This window comes from Balaenoptera acutorostrata, chromosome 10 (assembly GCF_949987535.1).
Source record: "Balaenoptera acutorostrata chromosome 10, mBalAcu1.1, whole genome shotgun sequence".
Taxonomy (NCBI): Eukaryota; Metazoa; Chordata; class Mammalia; order Artiodactyla; family Balaenopteridae; genus Balaenoptera; species Balaenoptera acutorostrata.
In genome coordinates this window covers 75,918,302-75,940,734 of record NC_080073.1, presented here as the reverse complement: position 1 = coordinate 75,940,734, position 22,433 = coordinate 75,918,302, and the positions used below count along the sequence as shown (strand labels likewise).

General features: G+C 41.7%; 1 protein-coding gene across 1 annotated transcript in view; it reads right to left on the bottom strand.

Annotated features, from left to right (window-relative positions):
• Positions 1-1,455: 1,455 nt before the first annotated feature.
• SPATS1 (spermatogenesis associated serine rich 1) overlaps positions 1,456-22,433 on the bottom strand; it is a 54,623-nt gene continuing 33,645 nt past the window's right edge. Inside the window, exons 6-12 of the mRNA XM_057555596.1 lie at positions 17,671-17,818; positions 13,228-13,352; positions 11,774-11,935; positions 6,335-6,455; positions 5,095-5,157; positions 1,794-1,909; positions 1,456-1,554 (exon numbers count right to left, since the gene is read on the bottom strand). Of these exons, the coding sequence (XP_057411579.1) occupies positions 1,526-1,554; positions 1,794-1,909; positions 5,095-5,157; positions 6,335-6,455; positions 11,774-11,935; positions 13,228-13,352; positions 17,671-17,818 (764 nt within the window). The 3' untranslated portion in view covers positions 1,456-1,525. The remainder of the gene's footprint in view (positions 1,555-1,793; positions 1,910-5,094; positions 5,158-6,334; positions 6,456-11,773; positions 11,936-13,227; positions 13,353-17,670; positions 17,819-22,433) is intronic.

The window sequence follows — 22,433 nt, the reverse complement described above, 5'->3', positions numbered from 1 at the left end:
ATCACCACTGGAAGGTGCCCTCACACCCTCTCCGTACTTGGTAGAAACACACATTTCCTCAGAAAACAAGCCATTGGGATTTTTGACTTCTTTTTTGATATGAGGCAGGGTCCCTCCATGTGCACCAAGAAATGTTTAATTTGTATGTATTTCTTACAAAGTCCAGGTTTGGGAGCCTCAGTGTTGATTCTTCAAGTCAGTAGTGGCCGCCCCACCCCCCAGGGAGGCTCAGGCCACAACCCCTCCTGGAGTTCCCCAGCGTTGGAAGGACAGAAGGCATCTCAAATGGGCTCCCAGTCCTTCCCCAGAGTCCACTGGGAATTTGGCCAGTAGATGTGCTAAATCAGGGTCAGAGCTCCTTACTGCAAGGGATGGGGGTCTTCAGTGCGTTTCAGGCCCAGACGGGAAGAAAAGTCGCAGGGCATAAAGATGTGAGAGGGGCCAAGGCAGGGGGCAATGTGTGGCCAAACTAGCCAAAGGCTGGTCAAGGGAGAGGGAATGAGTCCAAAGACCCCGTGTAGGCGGCAGCCCTGGTCTCATCAGGGGCTGGGCAGGACCAAGTGGTGCCCTGCACTCAGATGGGCACTCCTAGATGTCCCAGCTGTCAGCCCGGCACAGCTATCAGGTTCTCAGTGAACCACAAGATTACCCTTGACCTTAGGAGACACCTACTGAAGTATATAGATATGTAGGAGTAAAGGGTTATGATGTCTGCCGCTCACTCTCAAATAATTGAGAAGGGACTTCCCTGGTGGCGCAGTGGTTAAGAATCCGCCTGCCAATGCAGGGGACACGGGTTTGAGCCCCGGTCTGGGAAGATGCCACGTGCCGCAGAGCAACTAAGCCCGTGCGCCACAACTACTGAGCCTGCACTCTAGAGCCCATGAGCCACAACTACTGAGCCCGCGTGCTACAACTACTGAAGCCCGTGCGCCTTGAGCCCGTGCTCCGCAACAAGAGAAGCCACCGCAATGAGAAGCCCGGGCACCGCGACGAAGAGTAGCCCCCGCTCCACACAACTAGAGAAAGCCCACGCGCAGCAACGAAGACCCAACGCAGCCAAAAATAAATAAATAAATATATTTATCAAAAATGATAGTAATAATTGAGCAAAATAATAATAGTAATAATATGAGAAAAAGAGAATGTGTACAACTTTGGACAAATGTTAATTGTAGACTCTAGGTGAAGAATATGTAGTTGTCTGTTTGTTGTACGATTCTCGCAACTTTTCTAGCAGTTTGAAAGTTTTCAAAATATAAACTTAAGGGAATTCCCTGGCGGTCCAGTGGTTAAGGACTCAGCACTTTCACTGCGGAGGGCCCAGGTTCAATCCCTGGTCGGGGAACTAAGATCCCACAAGCCGTGCAGCGCGGCCAAAAAAAAAAAGTTAAAAGAGGCAAAACACAGTGATTCTGCATCCAAGTCAAACATTTGATTTAGAACAGTCGCACTAACAGAATCAATTAGCAGGAAAAGGCTCTCCAGAGGACAGTCAGTGCCTGCTTCCTGGACCTGTTCCTGTTCAAGATTCTCTTGGAAAGTCCAAAGAACCTGTGGATAGAGGCACGGAGTTAAAGGCTGTGCTCCATTACAAGACTAACAGTTCTCAACCACACACGGTGACACATGACCATGACATCTGCCCAAGGGCCATCTCGGGGCAAAGGGCACCATCCACTCTGGGAGAGGCTCTCTGCCTCTCTCGTCTCCATTGCGAAGCCTCTCAAAAGCCTGCTCTTCTGGGCTTGCCTCCAGTTTTTATGCTACTTTTTGAAGGTTCTTTGACCCACCAGCAGGTAGCAAACTCTGTAGCAAGGGGACCGCTGGCTGCCACCTGTCAAGCTCTTCAACTTCTCTTATCTCATTCTTCAGCTCGTTGGCCTTCTCCTTCACCCAGAAAGGCAAGCTGTGGGAAGAAAACAATACCCTGAGTTGAGTTCATCTGATGCAAAATTTATAAACACCTTCAGCAGACAAGGCACTACATCCTCCAAAAGTAAGAAGGCCTCCCATGTTGGAGACAAAGTATCAGAATCAAACACCGTGTTAGTCTTCACCATTTGCCCCTGCCCCAAACCCAGATCTCTTTTGTGTCCCTCTCTACCCAAGAAGTTGACCCCAGTAGCCTGCATCACCTTGACTCCTCCCTGCCCCCACCTTTGAGCTGGGCTTGGCTAATGGGAGGCACCAACAGGAGATCAGAAGGTGGAAAGACAGAGGTTGGGGTATGTCTTATTGAGCTCCTCGGCTCCCGCCCTATCTCCTGAGGTACCCCGGTTCTGGAGCCGCTGTATTCTCCTCTGCCGCAGGTCCTTTCAGACAGCCCTTCTCCATCTCCTGCTGCTCTGTGAACCATGGGCCCTCCTCCTGCTGTTCAGACCAGGAGTAGTAAGAGCTTCCCACTGGTGGGAGCCCCTGGGTGCTTCACCCTCCCATGTGAGTTTCCTCAACCTGCCCACACACTGGTAAACAGTCCTTTCATTAAACTGTCTTCAGAATCCCACCCGAGTGCGCTTTCTGCTTTCTGCTGGGACCTCAGCTAATACAGACACCCAGCGTCCTCCCAGGTCTGTTGAGATTTGAAAGGGCATATGCTGGGCTGCAGTGTGTGGGTTCCGAGAGGTACCAGGAAATGAGATTCCTGGGATGAGTCAGAGCAGGAAGACGAAGAATGTTTTCATCTTTTGGCAGCTAAAATTTTCATATTTTTAGGGAGAAATGCATCATGATTGAGAAAATACCCTGATAGACCTGCTGAAGTTTCCTGTAAGAAGGAAGAGGAGGATTATCACACATAGTAATAGGTGGGAGTAATGGTTATCATTTAAAGCTGACAACCCAATAGTAGAAGCCCAAGTAAGAAAAGCAGGACGACAGACTTCCCTGGCGGTCTAGTGATTAAGACTCTGTGCTTTTACTGCAGGGGGCACAGGTTCAATCCCTGGTCAGGGAACTAAGGATCCCGCATGCCGTGAGGCAGTGGCCAAAAAGAAAAAACAGAAAAGCAGGACGAAGAGCAATATAGAAAGATATTAGCATAAAGAACCAGCAGGATAAGAACACAAACATTCCTAAACATCAGAAAAAATAATTTAACTTTTGTTGAAATAATCAAAGAAAACAGTGAAAGACTCTGGGTAAATATAATACACATAATACATGTAACATAAACTATTATGATAGAATTGAAATCAAATCTGTCAAATCAATAAATGCAAATGGCCCTAATTCACCTCTTAAAGAAAAAAATTTTCAAGTTGGCTCACAAAGCAAAATCCAATTCTTTGTCTGAGAGAAAGACCTAAAACAAAGTGATTCAAAAAGGCTAAGAATGGGCAAAGGCATATTAGTCAAATGCAAACAAAACAAAGTAAGAGTTGTAATCTTAATATCTGACTAGGTATAACATAGGACAAATGCATTAAATGAGACAAAGAAAGATATTTTTATAATGCTAATGGCTACAATTAACAATAAAGATAGGGCTTCCCTGGTGGCCCAGCGTTTGGGAGTCCGCCTGCCAATGCAGGGGACATGGGTTCGAGCCCTGTTCTGGGAAGATCCCACATGCCGCGGAGCAGCTAAGCTGGTGCACCACTAGTGAGTCTGCGCTCTCGAGCCCACAAGCCACGACTACTGAAGCCCGCGCGCCTAGGCCCGTGCTCCGCAACAAGAGAAGCCACCGCAACAAGAAGCCTGTGCACTGCAACAAAGAGTAGCCCCCACTCTCTGCAACTAGAGAAAGCCCGCGTGCAGCAACGAAGACCCAGTGCAGCCAAAAATAAATAAATAAATAAATAATTTTTTTAAAAAAAAAGAAATCTATAAAAAAAAATAAAGATAGAAACACACTAATATTTGGACATTATAACACACCAACTCTTGGTCTGAGTGGACAAAAATGAGTAAGAAAATATAGGGACTAAACAGAATAATCAATAAGATAAATCTTCTGGGTATGTATCTAACTTCGCATCCTGATGAAATAGAATGTACTTTCAAATGCATGTGGAGAGAGTCCCAAAATCGAACGTATATTAGATCACAGGGAAAATGTTGATAAGTTCCATAAAATAAAAATAATAAAAACAATATTTTCTGATCACAAGGTGATAAGAATAAAAATGAATTACAAAATAAAAACCAAAAAGCTCTCCTACCTGGAAATTCAAAATCTCTCTATTAAGGAATTCTCTAGTCAAAAGGAAACTACCAATGCGAACTGCAGAATTCTTCAAAAAATAAGGATAACGTACATATCAAAATGTATAAGGTTCAGAATGGGACTGAGCTAATATATAAGATCAGAGGAATGATACTTCCCTCAAATACAGAAATACTCCAATAGCTTGCTCTCTGCCTCTTCAAACTCTAACCGTCCTCCCTGGCTGCACTCATATAAGCATATGTCTTTTTTCTTTTTTTTTTTTAATAAACTTATTTATTTATTTACTTATTTTTGGCTGCGTTAGGTCTTCGTTGTTGTGCGCGGGCTTTCTCTAATTACGGTGAGAAGGGGCTACTCTTTGTTGCGGTGTGCAGGCTTCTCATTGCGGTGGCTTCTCTTGTTGCAGAGCACGGGCTCTAGGTGCGCGGGCTTCAGTAGTTGTGGCTCTCGGGCTCTAGAGCGCAGGCTCAGTAGTTGTGGCGCACGGGCTTAGTTGCTCCGTGGCATGCGGGATCTTCCCGGACCAAAGCTCGAACCCGTGTCCCCTGCATTGGCAGGCGGACTCTCAACCACTGCCCCACCAGGGAAAGCCCTGTCTTTTCTAACAAACTCTTATGTTTTGGAAAGCAGGGACCCTGACTTTTTGCTCCACATAAAACCCCTCACAGTGCACACCTAGGACGACACATGGCATCTGGTATTTGTCAATCATATCTGTTGAAGATGTGAGCAGCCCAGGTGCCAGACTCCACAGACACTTGACCTTCAAAACCAAAAACCCTCCATTCAAACTGCCTCACCCACCTGCTGGGATTCAAAAGGTCCCTATGTGTTAGGTGTCTATGAGCTCCTCCATAGGAGAAAATAAACAATTGATATTTTCATAAAGATAGGATAATATGAAACATGCTGAGAGAACTCACTTGGAAATTTGTGGAAGAGGCTCAAGTGGAATAAATGTATCAAATTTCTTTTCATAAGGCATTCTGAAAAACAGAAAAGGCAACCATAAGATTGGCATGGTTTCTACGGCAGAGATCAATACATCATTGTGTTCAATAAAATGTCTTATTTTCTGGTTTTAATTGTTACGTATGGGCTTCGAAACTGTTAAGGGCCATAATTCTTTTTACTTTTTTACCATTTTTAGTAAACATCATTAAAACAAACATGATTAATTTTTACTGAGGTATAGTTGATTTATAATATGTTTAAGGTGTATACATAGTGATTCACAATTTTTAAGGGTTATACTCCATTTGTAGTTCTTATTAAATGTCAGTTATATTCCCTGTACTGTACAATATGTCCTTGTAGCTTATTTATTTTATACATAGTAGTTTGTACCTCTTAACCCCCACCTCTGTGTTGCCCCTCCCCCTCCCACTAGTAACTACTAGTTTTTTCTCTATATCTGTGAGTCTGTTTCTGTTTTGTTATATTTACTAGTTTGTTTTACTTTTTAGATTCCACATATAAGTGATATCATACAGTATTTGTCTTTCTCTGTCTGACTTATTTCACTAAGCATAATACCCTCCAAGTTCATCCATGTTGTTGCAAATGGCAATAATTTCGTTCTTTTTTATGGCCGAGTAATATTCCATTGTATACATACACCACATCTTCTTTATCCATTCATCTGCTGATGGACACTTAGGTTGCTTCCATATCTTGGCTATTGTAAATAATGCTGCTATGAACATTGGGGTGCACGTATCTTTTCAAATTAGTGGTTTTGTTTTCTTTGGAACATGATTGATTTTTTAAAATATTTTTAATATACTATACCAACTGTTTTTTCTTTTAACTTAATGACCCTCCCTTTCTCCTCAATGCTTAGTTGCAAGTACAAGTCAATCCAAATAGTAGTCACTAACCAACAATCTGATTCAGTATGAAAATTGAAGTCTTCATATTTGTTGATAATAACAGGAACAAAATTAACAACCACCTTTTTGTAGTCAAGAACCTGTGTATGATTTCAATTACACACATGTACATGTGCATACACTAAGGAACTAGGTACAGATTTTTTTAGAAATTCTCACCAAATATGTCTTGTTGAGATTCACCCCTTGTAAAATATAATTTATATGTAGTAGAAAGAAATACAATTCCTTTAAAGTTAACTAAATAACCCTAGTATTAACATACACTTACAGTGAAAAACTCCCTGGTGGGAGAGTTGATCCTGCTTTGTGGAAGCCTTTACTCTGTTCTGGATACATATATGGATTATCTCCTGGAGTTACCTTTGGGATTCCATTCCTGGGGTCAATAACTGTGAATGGTGTTTGAAAACAAAATCATAAAAAGGGCTGAAGATGATCCACAGATTTGCTGTAAGAATTGACATGACGGGCTTCCCTGGTGGCGCAGTGGTTGGGAATCTGCCTGCCAATGCAGGGGACACAGGTTCGAGCCCTGGTCTGGGAGGATCCCACATGCTGCGGAGCAACTAGGCCCGTGAGCCACAACTACTGAGCCTGCGCGTCTGGAGCCTGTGCTCCGCAACAAGAGAGGCGGCGACAGTGAGAGGCCCACGCACCGCAATGAAGAGCGGCCCCCGCTCGCCGCAACTAGAGAAAGCCCTCGCACAGAAACGAAGACCCAACACAGCCAAAAATAAATTAAATAAATAAATAAATTTATATAAAATTAAAAAAAGAATTGACAATGGAAACAGGATAATTTAGTGTTTTATTATGAGGTGCATATAGGTATCTTAATGTTCTGTTTGTGATTGTCTCACCTTGAGGAGATGAAAAGTGTGAGCCTAAAATAAAATAAAATAAAAATTAAAAATAAATTTTAATAAAACAGATTAAGAAAAACAAATAAAGTGCGAGCCTATGTTTGAAACGTTTTTTAAAAGGTGTTGTTATGATTACCTCACCCTGGGAGAGAAGAATAGCTTAGGTCTGGATGGGATGTTTTGGTTTAAAATGAATGGTGAATCAAAAGTATCTGAAATGATCAGCATGAACTCTGACTTGAAATCTTTTCATTCCTGAACATTAGTGCACTTTGAATCCCTGAATCCCTCCGGGATTAGAGGCAGCTCTAATTGGGGCTCTGCCTCTCCGACTGGGTCTCAGGAGGAAATCAACTGATAAGGGTTCTGCTACTCCTTCTGACTCAAAGACTAGGGTAGTGTAGCAGTAGGAGGTGGCCTTCCTGGTGAAGAGGAGTCACAAAAGGGTCTACTGATGCTGAGCAAACACTGCTTCCTCAGCCCATGCTCTGACACCCAATCCAGCCGCTTCCAATGCCCCAGGAATAAGTAACTAACCACATGCAGTCAGCCTGGTACAGGATGGTCGTTTAAACCTGCACCTCTTACACCAGATGCATCTCCTAAGGGAATAATCCTGGACTGCAAGACTAACCACCTTGGGATCAGAAGCAAGGACGCATGGCTGGAAGCACAACCTCCTTCTTTGCTCACACACCCAAGGAACAGGACCCTCTTTCTAATTTTTAAATGCTTGTTTTGATATTGCTCCATTCACCTGTACCCACAAGATGCAAGCCAAAGGGAGAGCTGGGGAAGATTTTTAATAAGCTGTTTCCTACCTGCCCAAATTTCTCTAGCTAACTCAGAAAAGCCATCTGCACAATTGGTGGAAGTACTTGAGTTACTGGAGTACTTAATTTTTTAATTTTCTATTTTTTACTCTTTCAAAACCCTTTTCAATAGCTAAGACTCTTCGGTTAAACTTTTTATTAGCTCTTAAGTGCAGGGAAATAACATCAACTACATCTGTGCATTGAGTGCTTCCTGAGGATGAAATGCTGAGGATTCAAAGCAAGGAGGGTGGAGTGACCCTATCTTTGGAAACCCAAACCAGGGTACTGACAAGTAAAGGTCAGGTGACAGCAAGAAGTGGTGAGAAGGGCTTGAACTGTGAAATCAGTCACACCTGAGTCCAAATTCAGTTCTGCAATTTCTAGTTCTGTGCCCTTAAGCAGTTTAACTTCCCTAAGCCTTAGAATCCTCATTTATAAACTGTTTATTTCAAATGTCTACTTTGCATAGCTATCATGAGTACTGAATGAGAATAATCTGGACACATAATCAGCACTCAAGAAATGGTAGCACCCTGTTTGGGGAAAGTATCCTAGGAACTTGTTTGGAAAACCGGGGCTTTTTGAAGAATGCACTAACCATTCTGTCTCTAGACTGCTCTTCTAATCTACAGATCCTGGACTTGAGCTGCAGCATTTCCAGCATCCAGCCAACCCTTCAGAGTAGTCCCCACAATCCGAATTAGCAAGAGCCAATTCCTTAATATCTACCCAGTTGCTACTGTTTGTCCTGAATTCAGTGGTTTTTGTATATTGACAGACTCCTTGGTTTGTCTCAAGTCTGAAGTCAAGGGGAGATTCTGTCAGCAACCAAGGACCTCTCTGTTCAGTCCTGAACAAGTTTTTCCTTCAATTGCATGGCTTATCCCTATACTTGTGCTACTAAATGTATAAAGGTATAATCTAAGTTGTTTAATATATATTGTGCAATGTTTAGTATGTTGCACCCTTAAAGCTATCCGTCCATTTATCTTTATTTCAAAAATCTGAACATAGGGCCAGCATATACTTCTGTTCCATGTTTAATGGTGAAATTTAAATGTCAATAAATAAAAATAGTATACCCACGTAATGCTTAAAAAAAAGAAATGGGGACTTCCCTGGCGGTCCAGTGGTTAAGACTCTGCGTTTCCACTGCAGGGGGCTCGGGTTCGATCCCTGGTCAGGTAACTAAGATCCCACATGCCACACGGTGTGGCCAAAAAAAAAAAAGAAATGGTAGCAGTTGTTATTATTATTTGAAATCAGGACGAGGCTAATACCACCCGCATCCCAATTTTTTTTTTTTTTAATCTGGAAAATTCAAGGTTAGAGAATAGGGAATCTTATCTAGTTGGGGAGACAAGACAATAAAAACAGTAAAGAGAAGGAAGGAAGGAAGGAAGGAAGGAAGGAAGGAAGGAAAGAAGGGAGGGAGGGAGGAAGGAAAAGGAATAATAAACACAAAATTCAGGACAATGTTTACTTTCAAGTTAGGAGGGAAGCGATGGGTTAGGGTTAGGATTCGGATCATCATGATAATCTCATTTACTTTTGATACGTACTTGCAGTTGGCCCAGTTCTGGCCAGTGAGACACGAGTGGAAGGAAGTCTCCCAAGGACCATATGGGAAAACTTTTCCTTCCTTCTAAAAGGGGAAGGCAACAAGAGATTTTCCTCTTTTTCATGTCTTGAATATAAAAATGATTCTTGGAACTGCAACAGTTATTTTGTGACCATAAGGTGACAAGCATCAAGACAAGAAAATCCAACACTACAAAGAATGGTAACACACACACACACACACAAAAACGAAACGAGCCTACATCTTTGATGACATCACTGGGCAACCAGACTATATAGGTCACCTAGATGTCAAAGCTTCTTGTTAATTACATAATAAATATCTTATGATTTAAGTCTCTGATAATTTGATTTTTCTCTTACTTGTAGCCAAGAGCATGCCTAAGCAATAGAAAGCTAAACTTAATCCTTTCTTGATTTTTCTCAGTTGTTTTCAGACATAAACCAGTTAAATAAATCCTTCCTGGGAATTCCCTGGCAGTCCGGTGGTTAGGACTCTGCACTTTCACTGCTGTGGTCCGGGTTCAATCCCTAGCTGGGGAACTAAGATGCCACAAGCCGCGCAGTGTGGCCAAAATAAATTAATTAATTAAAATTAAAATTAAAAAATAAATCCTTCCTGTTCTACCCTATGGCTGCATCTCAATTAGGAGTGGGAAGTCGGGGTGTGCACAACAGGCTTACATGACATCAAGGCTTTAGTGGAAGGCTTTGGGTCCTGGGTCACTGTCTGCAAACCACATGGGTATCTGCTACTCTCTGAGAGTTGGCATCTATTTCTGTTGTCTGCTAAAATGGGTCGTCTAGTCTGATCCTTCAGAAGCCATCTCCCTCCACAATGCATCAGGTGAGGCACACATTTATTCTCAGATGACCCCTGGCTTGATGGTCAAAAGTGCTCCGTACAGTGGCCTCCGGGATTCCAGCTGTAAGACCAGCTCTCCTAGCTTGCTCTCTCTCTCTCTCTCTCTGTCCTAACCTCCACAGTCTTTACAAGGCACAGAAATGCTGCTATTCTTCCACATCTCCTGGCTGGATGAGACCCTGAGGCTGGCTTTCCACCCAAACATTGCCCATAGCAATCACCACTCTCCTGCTCAGAGTCAGGCCAGATGCCACTTCACCTTGAAGCTCGAGGTCTTCCCGTAGCCACCCTGTGAGGCAGAAGCCCCAGCTAGATTCACATCCGATCACCCACTAGCTTTTGATCTCAGGGGTTGGGCAGGACACAGGACTCCTCGAAGTCCCCATATCAGTGACTACTTTAGTCTGGCTTTTGGTGTATTCTCTATCCAAACAGAAGCCTTGGTCTTTTGTCTCTGCTACGAGTTTCAAAGTCTACTTTAAAACTCAAAAATGAGAGCTTTCCATTTCTTTCTCTTTGTATTCCTACTACAGCAATCTTATTCTTCCCTGAAGCAATGGCTGAATCCTGTAGGGGTATTTCTATAGAAGCATGTGCCATAAATGGTCCCTTAGCATTCAGAAACTCTTTAGGGTCTTTCAGTAAATCCACGATGGCTAGGTTGGGACAGAGGACTCACCAAGTTAAAGCTGAGGAGAGATGTATATAACTCCTCATCTCAACTACCTTTTATTAAATCAGCTGCTAAATAACAACACGTGCTTCAGGCTAAGGTTTACAGGATGTTCTCCTTGTAAAGAATCTAAAGTACGGGGACTTCCCTGGTGGCGCAGTGCTTAAGAATCCGCCTGCCAATGCAGGGGACACGGGTTCGAGCCCTGGTACGGGAAGATCCCACATGCCGCGGAGCAACTAAGCCCATGTGCCACAACTACTGAGCCTGCGCTCTAAAGCCTGCGAGCCACAACTACTGAGCCCACGTGCCACAACTACTGAGCCCACGTGCTGCAACTACTGAAGCCCAGGCACCCGGCGCCCATGCTCTGCAACAAGAGAAGCCACCGCAATGAGAAGCCCGCACACCGCAACGAAGAGTAGCCCCCGCTCGCCGCAACTAGAGAAAGCGCACGCACAGCAACGAAGACCCAACGCAGCCGAAATATAAATTAATTAATTATTTTTTAAAAGAATGCACTTTAAAAAAAAAAAGAGAATCTAAAGTACGATTTAAATGCATACAACAGGCAGCATTTAATTAGAACATGAATTATTTTCCTCGGACTTCAGTGGAGGTTTCTATTAATAAGTATCTGAGAGAACTTATCTGATGACTTAAATGTCACATTAGCATTTTATGAAATCCAGAGAAAAACAGAAATGTAGATCAGCATATGTTGTGAGTTCTATGCCAAAAAGTGCAGTCTGCCAACCACTCCCTTCGCTTTTCTATCTTCCTGGCTGCACTTGGGTGACCTGGTAACCCCGCAGGGCTGCCCCCAGCCACGTGATGCTGGGCCTGCAGAATCATGACTCAGGAGTATTTTTGAACATTGCACAGTTAAGGTCCAGGAGGAAAACGTTACCATACTTCTTCCTCCCAAAGCACTTGTCCATTGTCCTCTCTGATAGAGACCTCCTGTTGCCGAGGAAGACCCCGTTAAAGAAACATTGCTTTCCAACATGGTAGGTGTGGATGTTGCTGCTAAGCCTTGGGTAAAATGTCCACTCAGGACGCTGCCCATCTTCTGCAAGACATCAGAAATCCTTCCATCAGCACTGCTCCCAGCGTCACAATGTAGTTGGAGGACAAAACACTGTGAAAACCCCCCCAGGCACTATCTGGCTATACAGCCTTTATTAACGTGTATAATTCCTTGGTTCTACATCGAGGGCAGTGTCAGACTCTGTGGAACTAGACACAAAAGGCAGGGAAGTAGGAAGAAAGCTATCTAAGAGGGCTCTCTTTGTTTCCCTTTTTACCCTCCCCTTCAAAAATAAAGCCAGTTTTATGGTTGGAAGTGATGTATGGGTTAGGAAGCTCAGAGACAGTTTTACAAGCACCTACAATCCAACCTTTCTCTTATAAGTGTGCAGGAAGAACAGAATGCCCATCAACCAGGGAAGGGCTGGAACACCCATGGCATCTTAACCAGATGATACATGGTGTTGGCAGCCACAGTGGCACATGCCTGCACTACAGTGACACAGGGAAATGTGTACATACGATTATGACCAAGGAGAAAGGCTGCTGTGAGACCTTAGGCTAGTTACTGGACCTCTCAGTGTCTCTGTTTCCTCATTTGACCCTTTTCCTGTAAAATGGCTAAAGTGATTTTAAACAATAAAAGATCTCCTGACAGCTCTAGGGTTGCTTAAGAAACTCTTGTACTCTTTGGTGGCCGAGAAGGAACACAGGCTTTGGAGGCAAGCAAGTTTGGGTTCTAATCCCATCCCTCCATTTCCTAGGTTCGTGTACTTGTATGGGTGACTGAATCTCTCCAAGCCTCAGTTTCCTTCTGTGTAAAATGGGTAGGTCTGTATTAGCCACATAGGTCTATATGTATTGACAAAGAAAGAGGTCCATGATCTATTTACTTTGAGTGAAAATAATTTGTGTACTATTTTCTACTAGTGAAAATATGGTGGTACATTACAAGCAATAAATATATATATACAAACATACATATATATAAATGTATACATACATATACATTTCAAAATTCTCAAAGAATATATATCAAACTCTTCACAGCTATGGGGCAGAATGGGAAGATTACTGGAGAATATTGGGGTATGGGTTTTTATACTCTACATACTTCTTTATTGTTTTAGTATTTTGCTACAGTACATTTATGGTTTTTACATAAAAGCCTTTTATTTTTGCTAAACACATAAAAATTGTTGCCTAGCAGAGTTGTTGTGAGAATTAGAGATGAAGTGTGTTGAATGCCTGGCACCTAACAGTGAATGGCACCCAACAGTATGGCAGCCTTCTGCAAAGACCCTGAGAGTGGAGGAGGACCTATGACTTACTCACTTGTCTGCAACTTAAGCAGGCTGAATTCCTGGGGATATTTATCCTTTCGGGCTTCAGGCAGTGAGGTTTCAGAGGAGTGATCAGAATGTGAGGAGGAGGATTTCAGATCCAAATCTGCAGCAGGGCTGGAAAGGAAGCAGAAGGATTAGATTCTTCAATGTGCTTAAACTGGAAGTTAGAAGCTGATCTTACACTAGAATTCCCCTCATGTATGAGAACTAAGACTACTCCTCGATAAAAGTCCATGAGCATATAATTTATATATTCACAATTTGAGGGGACTGAAATATATTCAAAAGGTGCATGCTTAAAAAATTTAGTGTCCAAAAGTTAAATATAGAATTATCGGGGACTTCCCTGGTGGTCCAGTGGTTAAAAATCCACCTTCCAATGCAGAGGACGTGGGTTTGATCCCTGATGAGAGAATTAAGATCCCACATGCTGTGGGGCAACTAAGCCCGTGCGGCGCAACTAGAGAAGCGCATGTGCCGCAACAAAGAGCCCACGCGCTGCAATGAAAAAAAAGATCCTGCATGCTGCAACAAAGATCCCATGTGCTGCAACTAAGACCCAACGCAGCCAAATAAATAAATATTTAAAAAAAATTATCATATAACCCAGCAATTCCACTCCTGGCATATACCCAAAAGAACTGAAAACAGACCCTCAAACAGATACTTATATAAGAATGTCCATTGCACCATTACTCATAATAGCCAAAAGGTGGAAACAACCCAAATGTCTGCTGATAGATGAATGGATAAATAAAATGTAGCATATACATGCAATGGAATATTATTCAGACATAAAAAGGAATGAAGTTCTGATATATTCTACGACATGGAAGAATCTTGAAAACATTATGCTAAGTGAAATAAGCCAAACACAAAAGGACAAATATTGTATTATTCCACTTATATGAAATATCTAGAATAGGTAAATTCATAGAGACAGAAAGTAGATTAGATTAGAGTATCAGGAAATGGGGAGAGGGGAGAATGGAGAATCATTGCTTAATGGGCACAGAGTTTTCTGTTTGGAGTGATGAAAATGTTTTGAAAATAGATAGTAGTGATAGTTGCACAACAGTGTGAGTATAACTTAATGCCACTGAATTGTACACTTAAAGTGGATAAAATGGCAAACGTTCTGTTACATATTTTTTACCACAATTTTTAAAAAAATGAATGATGGGAATTCCCTGGCAGTCCAGTGGTTCGGACCCTGTGCTCTCACTGCCGAGGGCTCGGGTTCGATCTCTGGTCAGGGAACTAAGATCCCACAAGCCATACGGTGTGGCCAAATAAATAAATATAAAAATTAAAATTAAAAATGCATGATATACTGATACATGTTACAACATGAATGAACCCTGAAAACATTAGGCTGAATAAAAGAAGCCAGACACCAAAGACCAGATACTGGTGATTCCATTTACATGAAACATCCAGAACAGGTAAATCCATAGAGATAAAATATAGATTAGTGGTTTCCAGGGCTGGGGGGATAGGGGACATGGGGGTGACTGCTAAAGGGTACAGGATTCTTTTGGGGGTGACAAAAATGTTCCAAAATTGACTGTGGTAATGATTGCACAACCCTGTGAATACACTAAAAACCACTGACTTGTACACTTTAAACCGGTAAATTATATGGTATGTGAATTATGCTTCAAATAAAACTGTTGCCAAAAAAGATGTGTTCAATTAAACCATTGACTGGAAAGAAAAAATCAGTCAGTATAAAGAGAAGAGGCAGAAATAATCAAAAACAAACCTAGACTGAAATGGCTGTAATAACAGAGCATTATGTTTAATAACGAACTTCTTGGCAGTCAGAAAGGCCTACAGCAAACTGTTGTGTCAACAGAAAAAGCAAACACTTCTGGTCTAAGTGGCCTTGCATTTGATAGATGGCCTTGGACAATGCTTTCAGATGTAGTTATCTGTTACCAAGTCACAGGATCTTTTTTCATAATATTACATCATCCTGATATTTGAATTGTTTCAAACCAACTTCATACTGATAGTCTTGTTTGCCCCCTACAAACATCCTGTGATATAGGTGGGGTCAATAGAATCATTTCCATTTGCAAAGGAAATGCGCCCTCAAGGCAGCTAACGATAAAACACACCCTAGACAGAGGCAGAGCTGGATCTCCAGGTTAACTCCAGACTATGTTGCCTGCAAGTCATAAAGAACCTCACAAGTCTTGTATAGCTCGATCTCTAGTTAGTTTTTTTTTTTAATTTATCTATTTTATTATTATCATTACTATTTTTAATTTATTTTTGGCTGCGTTGGGTCTTCGTTGCTGCGCATGGGCTTCCTCTAGTTGCGGCAAGCGGGCGCTACTCTTCGTTGCGGTGTGCAGGCTTCTCATTGCAGTGGCTTCTCTTGTTGCGAAGCACTGGCTCTAGGCACGCCGGCTTCAGTAGTTGTGGCACGCGGGCTCAGTAGTTGCAGCTCGCCGGCTCTGGAGCACAGGCTCAGTAGTTGTGGCACACGGACTTAGCTGCTCTGCGGCATGTGGGATCTTCCCGGACCAGGACTCGAACCCGTGTCTCCTGCATTGGCAGGCTGATTTTTTTTTTTTTAACATCTTTATTGGAGTATAATTGCTTTACAATGGTGTGTTAGTTTCTGCTTTATAACAAAGTGAATCAGCTATATATATATACATATATCCCCATATCTCCTCCCTCTTGCGTCTCCCTCCCACCTTCCCTAACCCAATCCTCTAGTCGGTCACAAAGCACCGAGCTGGGCTTCCCTGGTGGCGCAGTGGTTGAGAATCTGCCTGCCAATGCAGGGCACACGGGTTCGAGCCCTGGTCTGGGAGGATCCCACACGCCGCGGAGCAGCTGGGCCCGTGAGCCACAATTACTGAGCCTGCGCGTCTGGAGCCTGTGCTCCGCAACGGGAGAGGCCGCGATAGTGAGAGGCCCGCGCACCGCGATGAAGAGTGGCCCCCGCTCGCCGCAACTGGAGAAAGCCCTCGCACAGAAACGAAGACCCAACACAGCCATAAATAAAATTAAAAAAAAAAAAAAGCACCGAGCTGATCTCCCTGTGCTATTCGGGGCTGCTTTCCACTAGCTATCTATTTTACATTTGGTAGTATATATAAGTCCATGCAGGGGGATTCTTAACCACTGCACCACCAGGGAAGTCCTCGATCTCTAGTTTTTAATAAACATATCTACACTAATAACTTTGAACTTTTGTAGTGTGCAGATAGAGCAAAAATGCAACAGCTCAAGAGTCCCCCTCCCAGTTCAAAACGTATGATAATTTTGACACTGGGGTGAAATATGTCTCTTCTAAATATTTTTTATATATTTGTGTTTGCTGAACAAACTGTGTAGAAAAGATTGCAAGGATAAAGGAAACTTTCCAAAAGAACTTTAGAAATGTCCATCTACTTTGTTTTACTCAACAAACATTTATCTGAGTACATTTTGTGGCAGGCATTGCTCTAGACACTGGGGATCCAAACAGTCCCTACTCTCAGGAGCTTAGGATCAAGGGGAAGAGGACATGGACAGATAAACAGATGATTGTGGAAGAGTGGGTAAATGCAGAGTTGGAGAAAGCAGGTTTTGCAAAAAAGTAGTATAATATGATATTAATTGTGAAAAATAAATACATATTTCTATGCATAAGAAAGAAATCGATTTTTTCTCATGCATATAAAAAAATAAAATGTTAACATTGATTCTCTAAGAGATAAGATTATTGTGATTGTTATTTTTAATACTGTTTTTTATATTTTCAAAATTTCTACAACGAACTTAAATTACTTTCTTTATAACAAAAATTGTTAGAAAAAGGTTTTCAAAACATTTGACCATAAAAGAAATATAAACAGAGCAAAGTACAGAATAATTTTTTTCTAAACACAGTTTTACAAATAATTTTAAAGCCAACATCCAGGAGAAGAAATAAAGCATGGCCAGCCCTTTCCTCCCATTCCCCCAAAACCATCTGTGTGTCCCTTTCCCAGAGAGATAACCACTATCCTGACTCTGACTGTTATGGTAATCATTTCTTTGATTTTCTTTAAGATTTACCACCTGTGTATGTATGTATGTATTCCCCAAGAATATGTAGTTTAATTTCACCTTCATAATAGGCAGCACTTGCAGAGCCTGTATTGTATGCCAGGGAGTCTTCTAATCTCTTTCCAGTATATGTATTACCTCATTTAATCCTCACAACTGTGAAGTATTACCCCCATTTTGCAGATAAGAAAGCTTCACCAGGGAGGTGAAGTAATTTGCCCAAATTCACTCAGATGCCAAGTGACAGAGTAAGATTTGAACCCAGTCTGGCTCCAGAATCCATGCTCTTACCAAATATGTCACACTACCTGTCAGACTGTTGGCCCCCTGGTCAGAATTGACCCCAATGTTTACAGCTCTTCCCTGGACCCTTACTTACTCTGGGTGAACAGACCCTCTGCCGGGACTGAAAGGCCCACTGACGCTTAGACCTGTTTCAATAGAAGATGAGGGGCTGACACTTCTGCCAGAGGACATAATGTTGACAAAGCATCCCTTAGATTCCAGAAAATCATTGAGTTTAGTACCTGCAACACATAGATATCACCATTTGGTTACATTCATGAAAATACCTCCCACTTTATCTTGTTCCCTAGATGATAATTTCTTTTTAAAAAATAACATTTGTGGGAATTCCCTGGCGGTCCAGTGGTTAGGACTCAGCACTTTTACCGCCATGGCCTGGGGTCAATCCCTGGTCAGGGAACTAAGATCCCACAAGCTGCATGGCATAGCCAAAAAAAAAAAAAAAGTTTGAGCATTCACTGTATACTTGAGATTGTGTTAACATCTTCACACATTATCTCATTTAATTCTCATAACAATGTACAGACAGAAGTATTACTTATCCTTCCATTTTACAGATGAGAAAACTGAGGCTCAGAATGTTGAGCAACCGAAACCACATAGAAAATAAACATGTTGGCCCAGGTTGGATCACAGCTCCTGTAACACTAAAGTCTAAAAATGCTAACTTCTGTGTTAGATTGCTTGCCCCCCGGCCACATAGTTCACCTACTCTAAACTAAGTGGAAGAAAGAAGGTCTGAACTGAGCTATATATCACTGTACATTGTATTGAGCATCTCAAGAAAATTCCCCAAAGGATTTATTCATAGAAAGACTAGCGAGTATAGCTGGTGATCACAATCCAAAGAACTGTCTTCAGAACTTCTATGGGTTCCCCTCCCACTGCAGTGTCATCATTCTTTTATATCACATCTTCCCCACCAGATTGTGTCTTATTCATCTTAGTAGCACTCGGAGCAGTGCTTGGCACAAATAGATATTCAATAAATGTTTGAGTGAATAAATGGCAAAGCATTATAACTCCCCAACCACCCACCATTACAAGTCCTGAAACCCAAGGACAGTCAGATAGAGAAGCACACCTGCTGTCTTCACTCTGCTGTACAATGACTCCTGTGCGAAAGCCAATCTGTTCTCTCATCATTTTGTATAGGTGTGTGCGTTGTCCAGTCACTTAAAAAAAAATCAGATGACTGGATATTGCACTTCTTTATGCACACCTTCAGAGAGCACAGACGCTCCACAGATAAAATGTAAGCTCTCAGTTATAGGAAAATTTTAAGAAACAAGAGTCGGACTTCTCTGCCTCGGGAGTACATTTTTAGACTGACTGCTGTTCCACCTACACAGTATCATGATTCACATGTATGTGGCATATGCCAGGCACCTGGGCAAACTCCCACCATCTGTCAGAGGAACTGACCCTTAGCCAATTCTTTATTCGTTTCCTATCAACTCCCTCTCAAATTCATCCACCAAGTGAATCATATTTTTTCCACCTTTGTCAAGTCCCAACCCTACCACCAAACCCTTTACTCTTAAGAGGACTTTGCCTGTGACTCTACAAAGTTTAAAGGCCAGCTGAGCTACTTCCTCCCCTCACAATACCCCCATCCTGGGGTTTCTCAGGGTAAGGACTGTTGCATACAGAGTTAACAAAAAAAAAGAGGGGGGTGGGGGAAGGAAGATAAAAACAAAAACAAAATAACAAAAAATATAATAAATAATGTAAAAATACAGATTCCCAAATCCTATTACAGACCCATCAAACTGGAATCTCACGTGGTGAAGCCTGGGAACCCACATTTTTAATAAGTCTCCCTCTACCTCTTAGGCTCATGCTTGGCAGTGAACTTCCTCCTCTTCAAGCCCAGCTCCATCACTGCCTTGCATTCTATCCTGTCCCTCTTCCTGACTCCCTATATGTGTCCAGTCATGAAAATCACCTTGAGGCACTTGTTCAACATGCATATTCCAGGGCTCTGACCCAGACCTACAGGGAACAACCCGAGAATCAGTATGTTTAAGAAGCACCTCAGGGGACTTCCCTGGTGGCACAGTGGATAAGACTCTGCGCTCCCAATGCAGGGGGTCCGGGTTCAATCCCTGGTCAGGGAACTAGATCCCACGTGCGTCCCGCAACTAAGAGTTAGCATGCCACAACTAAGGAGCCTGCGTGGCCCAACCAAGACCAAATAAACGTGCATGGTGCAACCAAATTAACAAATAAATATTTTAAAAAATAAAAAGAAGCACCTCAGGTGATTCTCAGAGCCAGCCAAGTGTGGGAAGAGCTGCTCTGGAACATGGCACAGAGCCTAGAGCAGCCCTCGGTACATGAGGGCCAACTGGTTGCTTGAGGGGTGAGTAGCTGGGATGCAGTGGGGCCCAGTGGAGGGCAAAGCTGTGAAGAGAGAGCACAGGTCAGCAGCAGCCCCGGACACGGAACCACAAATGTGGTGTCAACAAATATAACACAGACCACACTCTCTGACCACAATGCAATACTATTAGAAATCCAGGACTTCCCTGGTGGCGCAGTGGTTGGGAATCTGCCTGCCAATGCAGGGGACACAGGTTCAAGCCCTGGTCTGGGAAGATCCCACATGCCGTGGAGCAACTAAGCCCTTGTGCCACAACTACTGAGCCCACGTGCCACAACTACTGAAGCCCGTGCACCTAGAGTCCATGCTCCGCAACAGGAAAAGCCACCGCAATGAGAAGCCTGCACACCACAATGACGAATAGCCCCCACTCACCCCAACTAGAGAAAGCCCGCGCGCAGCAACGAAGACCCAACACAGCCAAAAATAAATAAATAAGTAAATAAATTAAAAAAAAAAAAAAAGAAATCCATAATAAAAAGACAGCCAAAAAACATCCATAAGCTTGGAAACTCAAACCACACCTCTAAATATTTCATATGATAGAAGAAAACATAATGGAACTCATGAGGTACTTAATGATCAATGACATGTGTACAATATATCAAAACCGTGGGATTCAACTAAAGCAGTAATCAGAACCTAGAACCTTAAATGCATAAACTGTATTTTACTGAATGTAAGACATTGTAATAATATTACTATTCTACGTACCACAAAGAACAGAGGCTGCCAATTAAATTACGGCACATGCTTTATCACTTAGGACTTTTATTTAATACTTATTGAAATACTTATTTCAGACTTACTTAGATATAGATTTTAATCACATATCACTCGTGTGCATATTTAAAGAAGGAAAATATAAGCAAAATTAATTGGTTAAGGCATTCTTAAACCTTACATTCAAAAGTCTGATTACTGAATCACTTTTCAACTCAACCCCTAACGGTCAGATTTTCCACCTAAATTGACCTCACACCTGCATTATTCAGTGCTCATCCAGCAAAGTTTATGACAACTACTTCACATGGGCTACTGGGCCCACAGCACTGGTAAGACCAATCCAATTTCAGAGACACAAACTGTGAAAAATATCCATCTTACAAGTAACAGGTTATAGTGTTACAAAACAAAGATTCCAAAATTAATGACCTAAGCTTTCAATTCAAGGAATAAGGGGGAAAAAGGCAAACATCTCAAAATGATAAGGAAAGAAATCATAAAATAAAAGCAGAAATGAATGAAATAAAGAAGATTATCAGAATTATGGCTTCATGGAAAAACTAATAATGTAGATAAAGTTCAAGAAAAAAATCTTAATACAAGTAAACAGTATAAGAAATGAAAAAGAAGCCATAATTACAAATAAAACAGAAATAACTTTACCCATAAAGAAACTGAGTACCAGAAATATCAAATAACTTGCTCAAGGTTACAGAGCAATGGAGTATAATTTATAAAATGTAGTTTAATGTTACTGACACAAACCCTGACAGATAAATCAATAGAACAAATAGCAAATGTAGATAGAATAAAATTTTATGTGATAACAGTGGCATCTCATCTCAGTGAAGAAAGGATAGATCATTCAAAAAAGATTGCTGGAACAACTAATTAATCATTTGGCATGAAAATAAAATTAAATCTCTCTTATCCCAAAATAAATTCCAAATGAATTATAAATTTGAATGTAAAAATTAAAAGATATACCTGAAAAATGATAAGTGAATGTTTACATAATGTCAGAATGGGGAAGTTATTTCTAAGAAAGATATCAAATGCAGGCAAAATAAAAGAAAGATGCATAGATTTAAATACATATACATTTAAAACTTCCATAGCAAACTCTAAACTGGGAGGAAATTTATAACATACACGATAAGAAAAAGAGTTAATAATCATGACAAAGTATGAGTTTTTTAAAATTTGTAAGATGAAAATAAATACCCAAGAGAAAAAAATGGGCAAAAGACATGATTAGGTAATTCATTAAACACACACACACAAATAGCCTATGTACGTTTGGAAAAAAAGTTCATCCTTACATTAGTAAAAGGGCTGAACTTAAAATGAGATACTATTATTCACTATCACTTTGCAAATACCCACAGCTGGCACAGCTTGGAGAAATGGCATTCTTGTACATTGCTGCTGAAAATATCTCCATCTCACTGAAGAGCAATTTGGCCATTTATGTCCTCCAAAGCCTATGAGAAGTGCCCTTTTCATCCAAGGTTCTACTTCTAGAAACACATCTATGAAAAAGGTGTGAAATGTATGTATAAGGATGCAGAAGGGACCCACACATGTAGAGAAAAAATAAGATCAAGGGCAGAGATGTCTTCTAGGTTGAGACTTGTATGTCAGTTCTGAGTTACTTATCATAGCATTTACTTATGACAGTATTTGCCCAGAGGTTTTAAGAGGAGCTGCCTTTTCATAGCCTG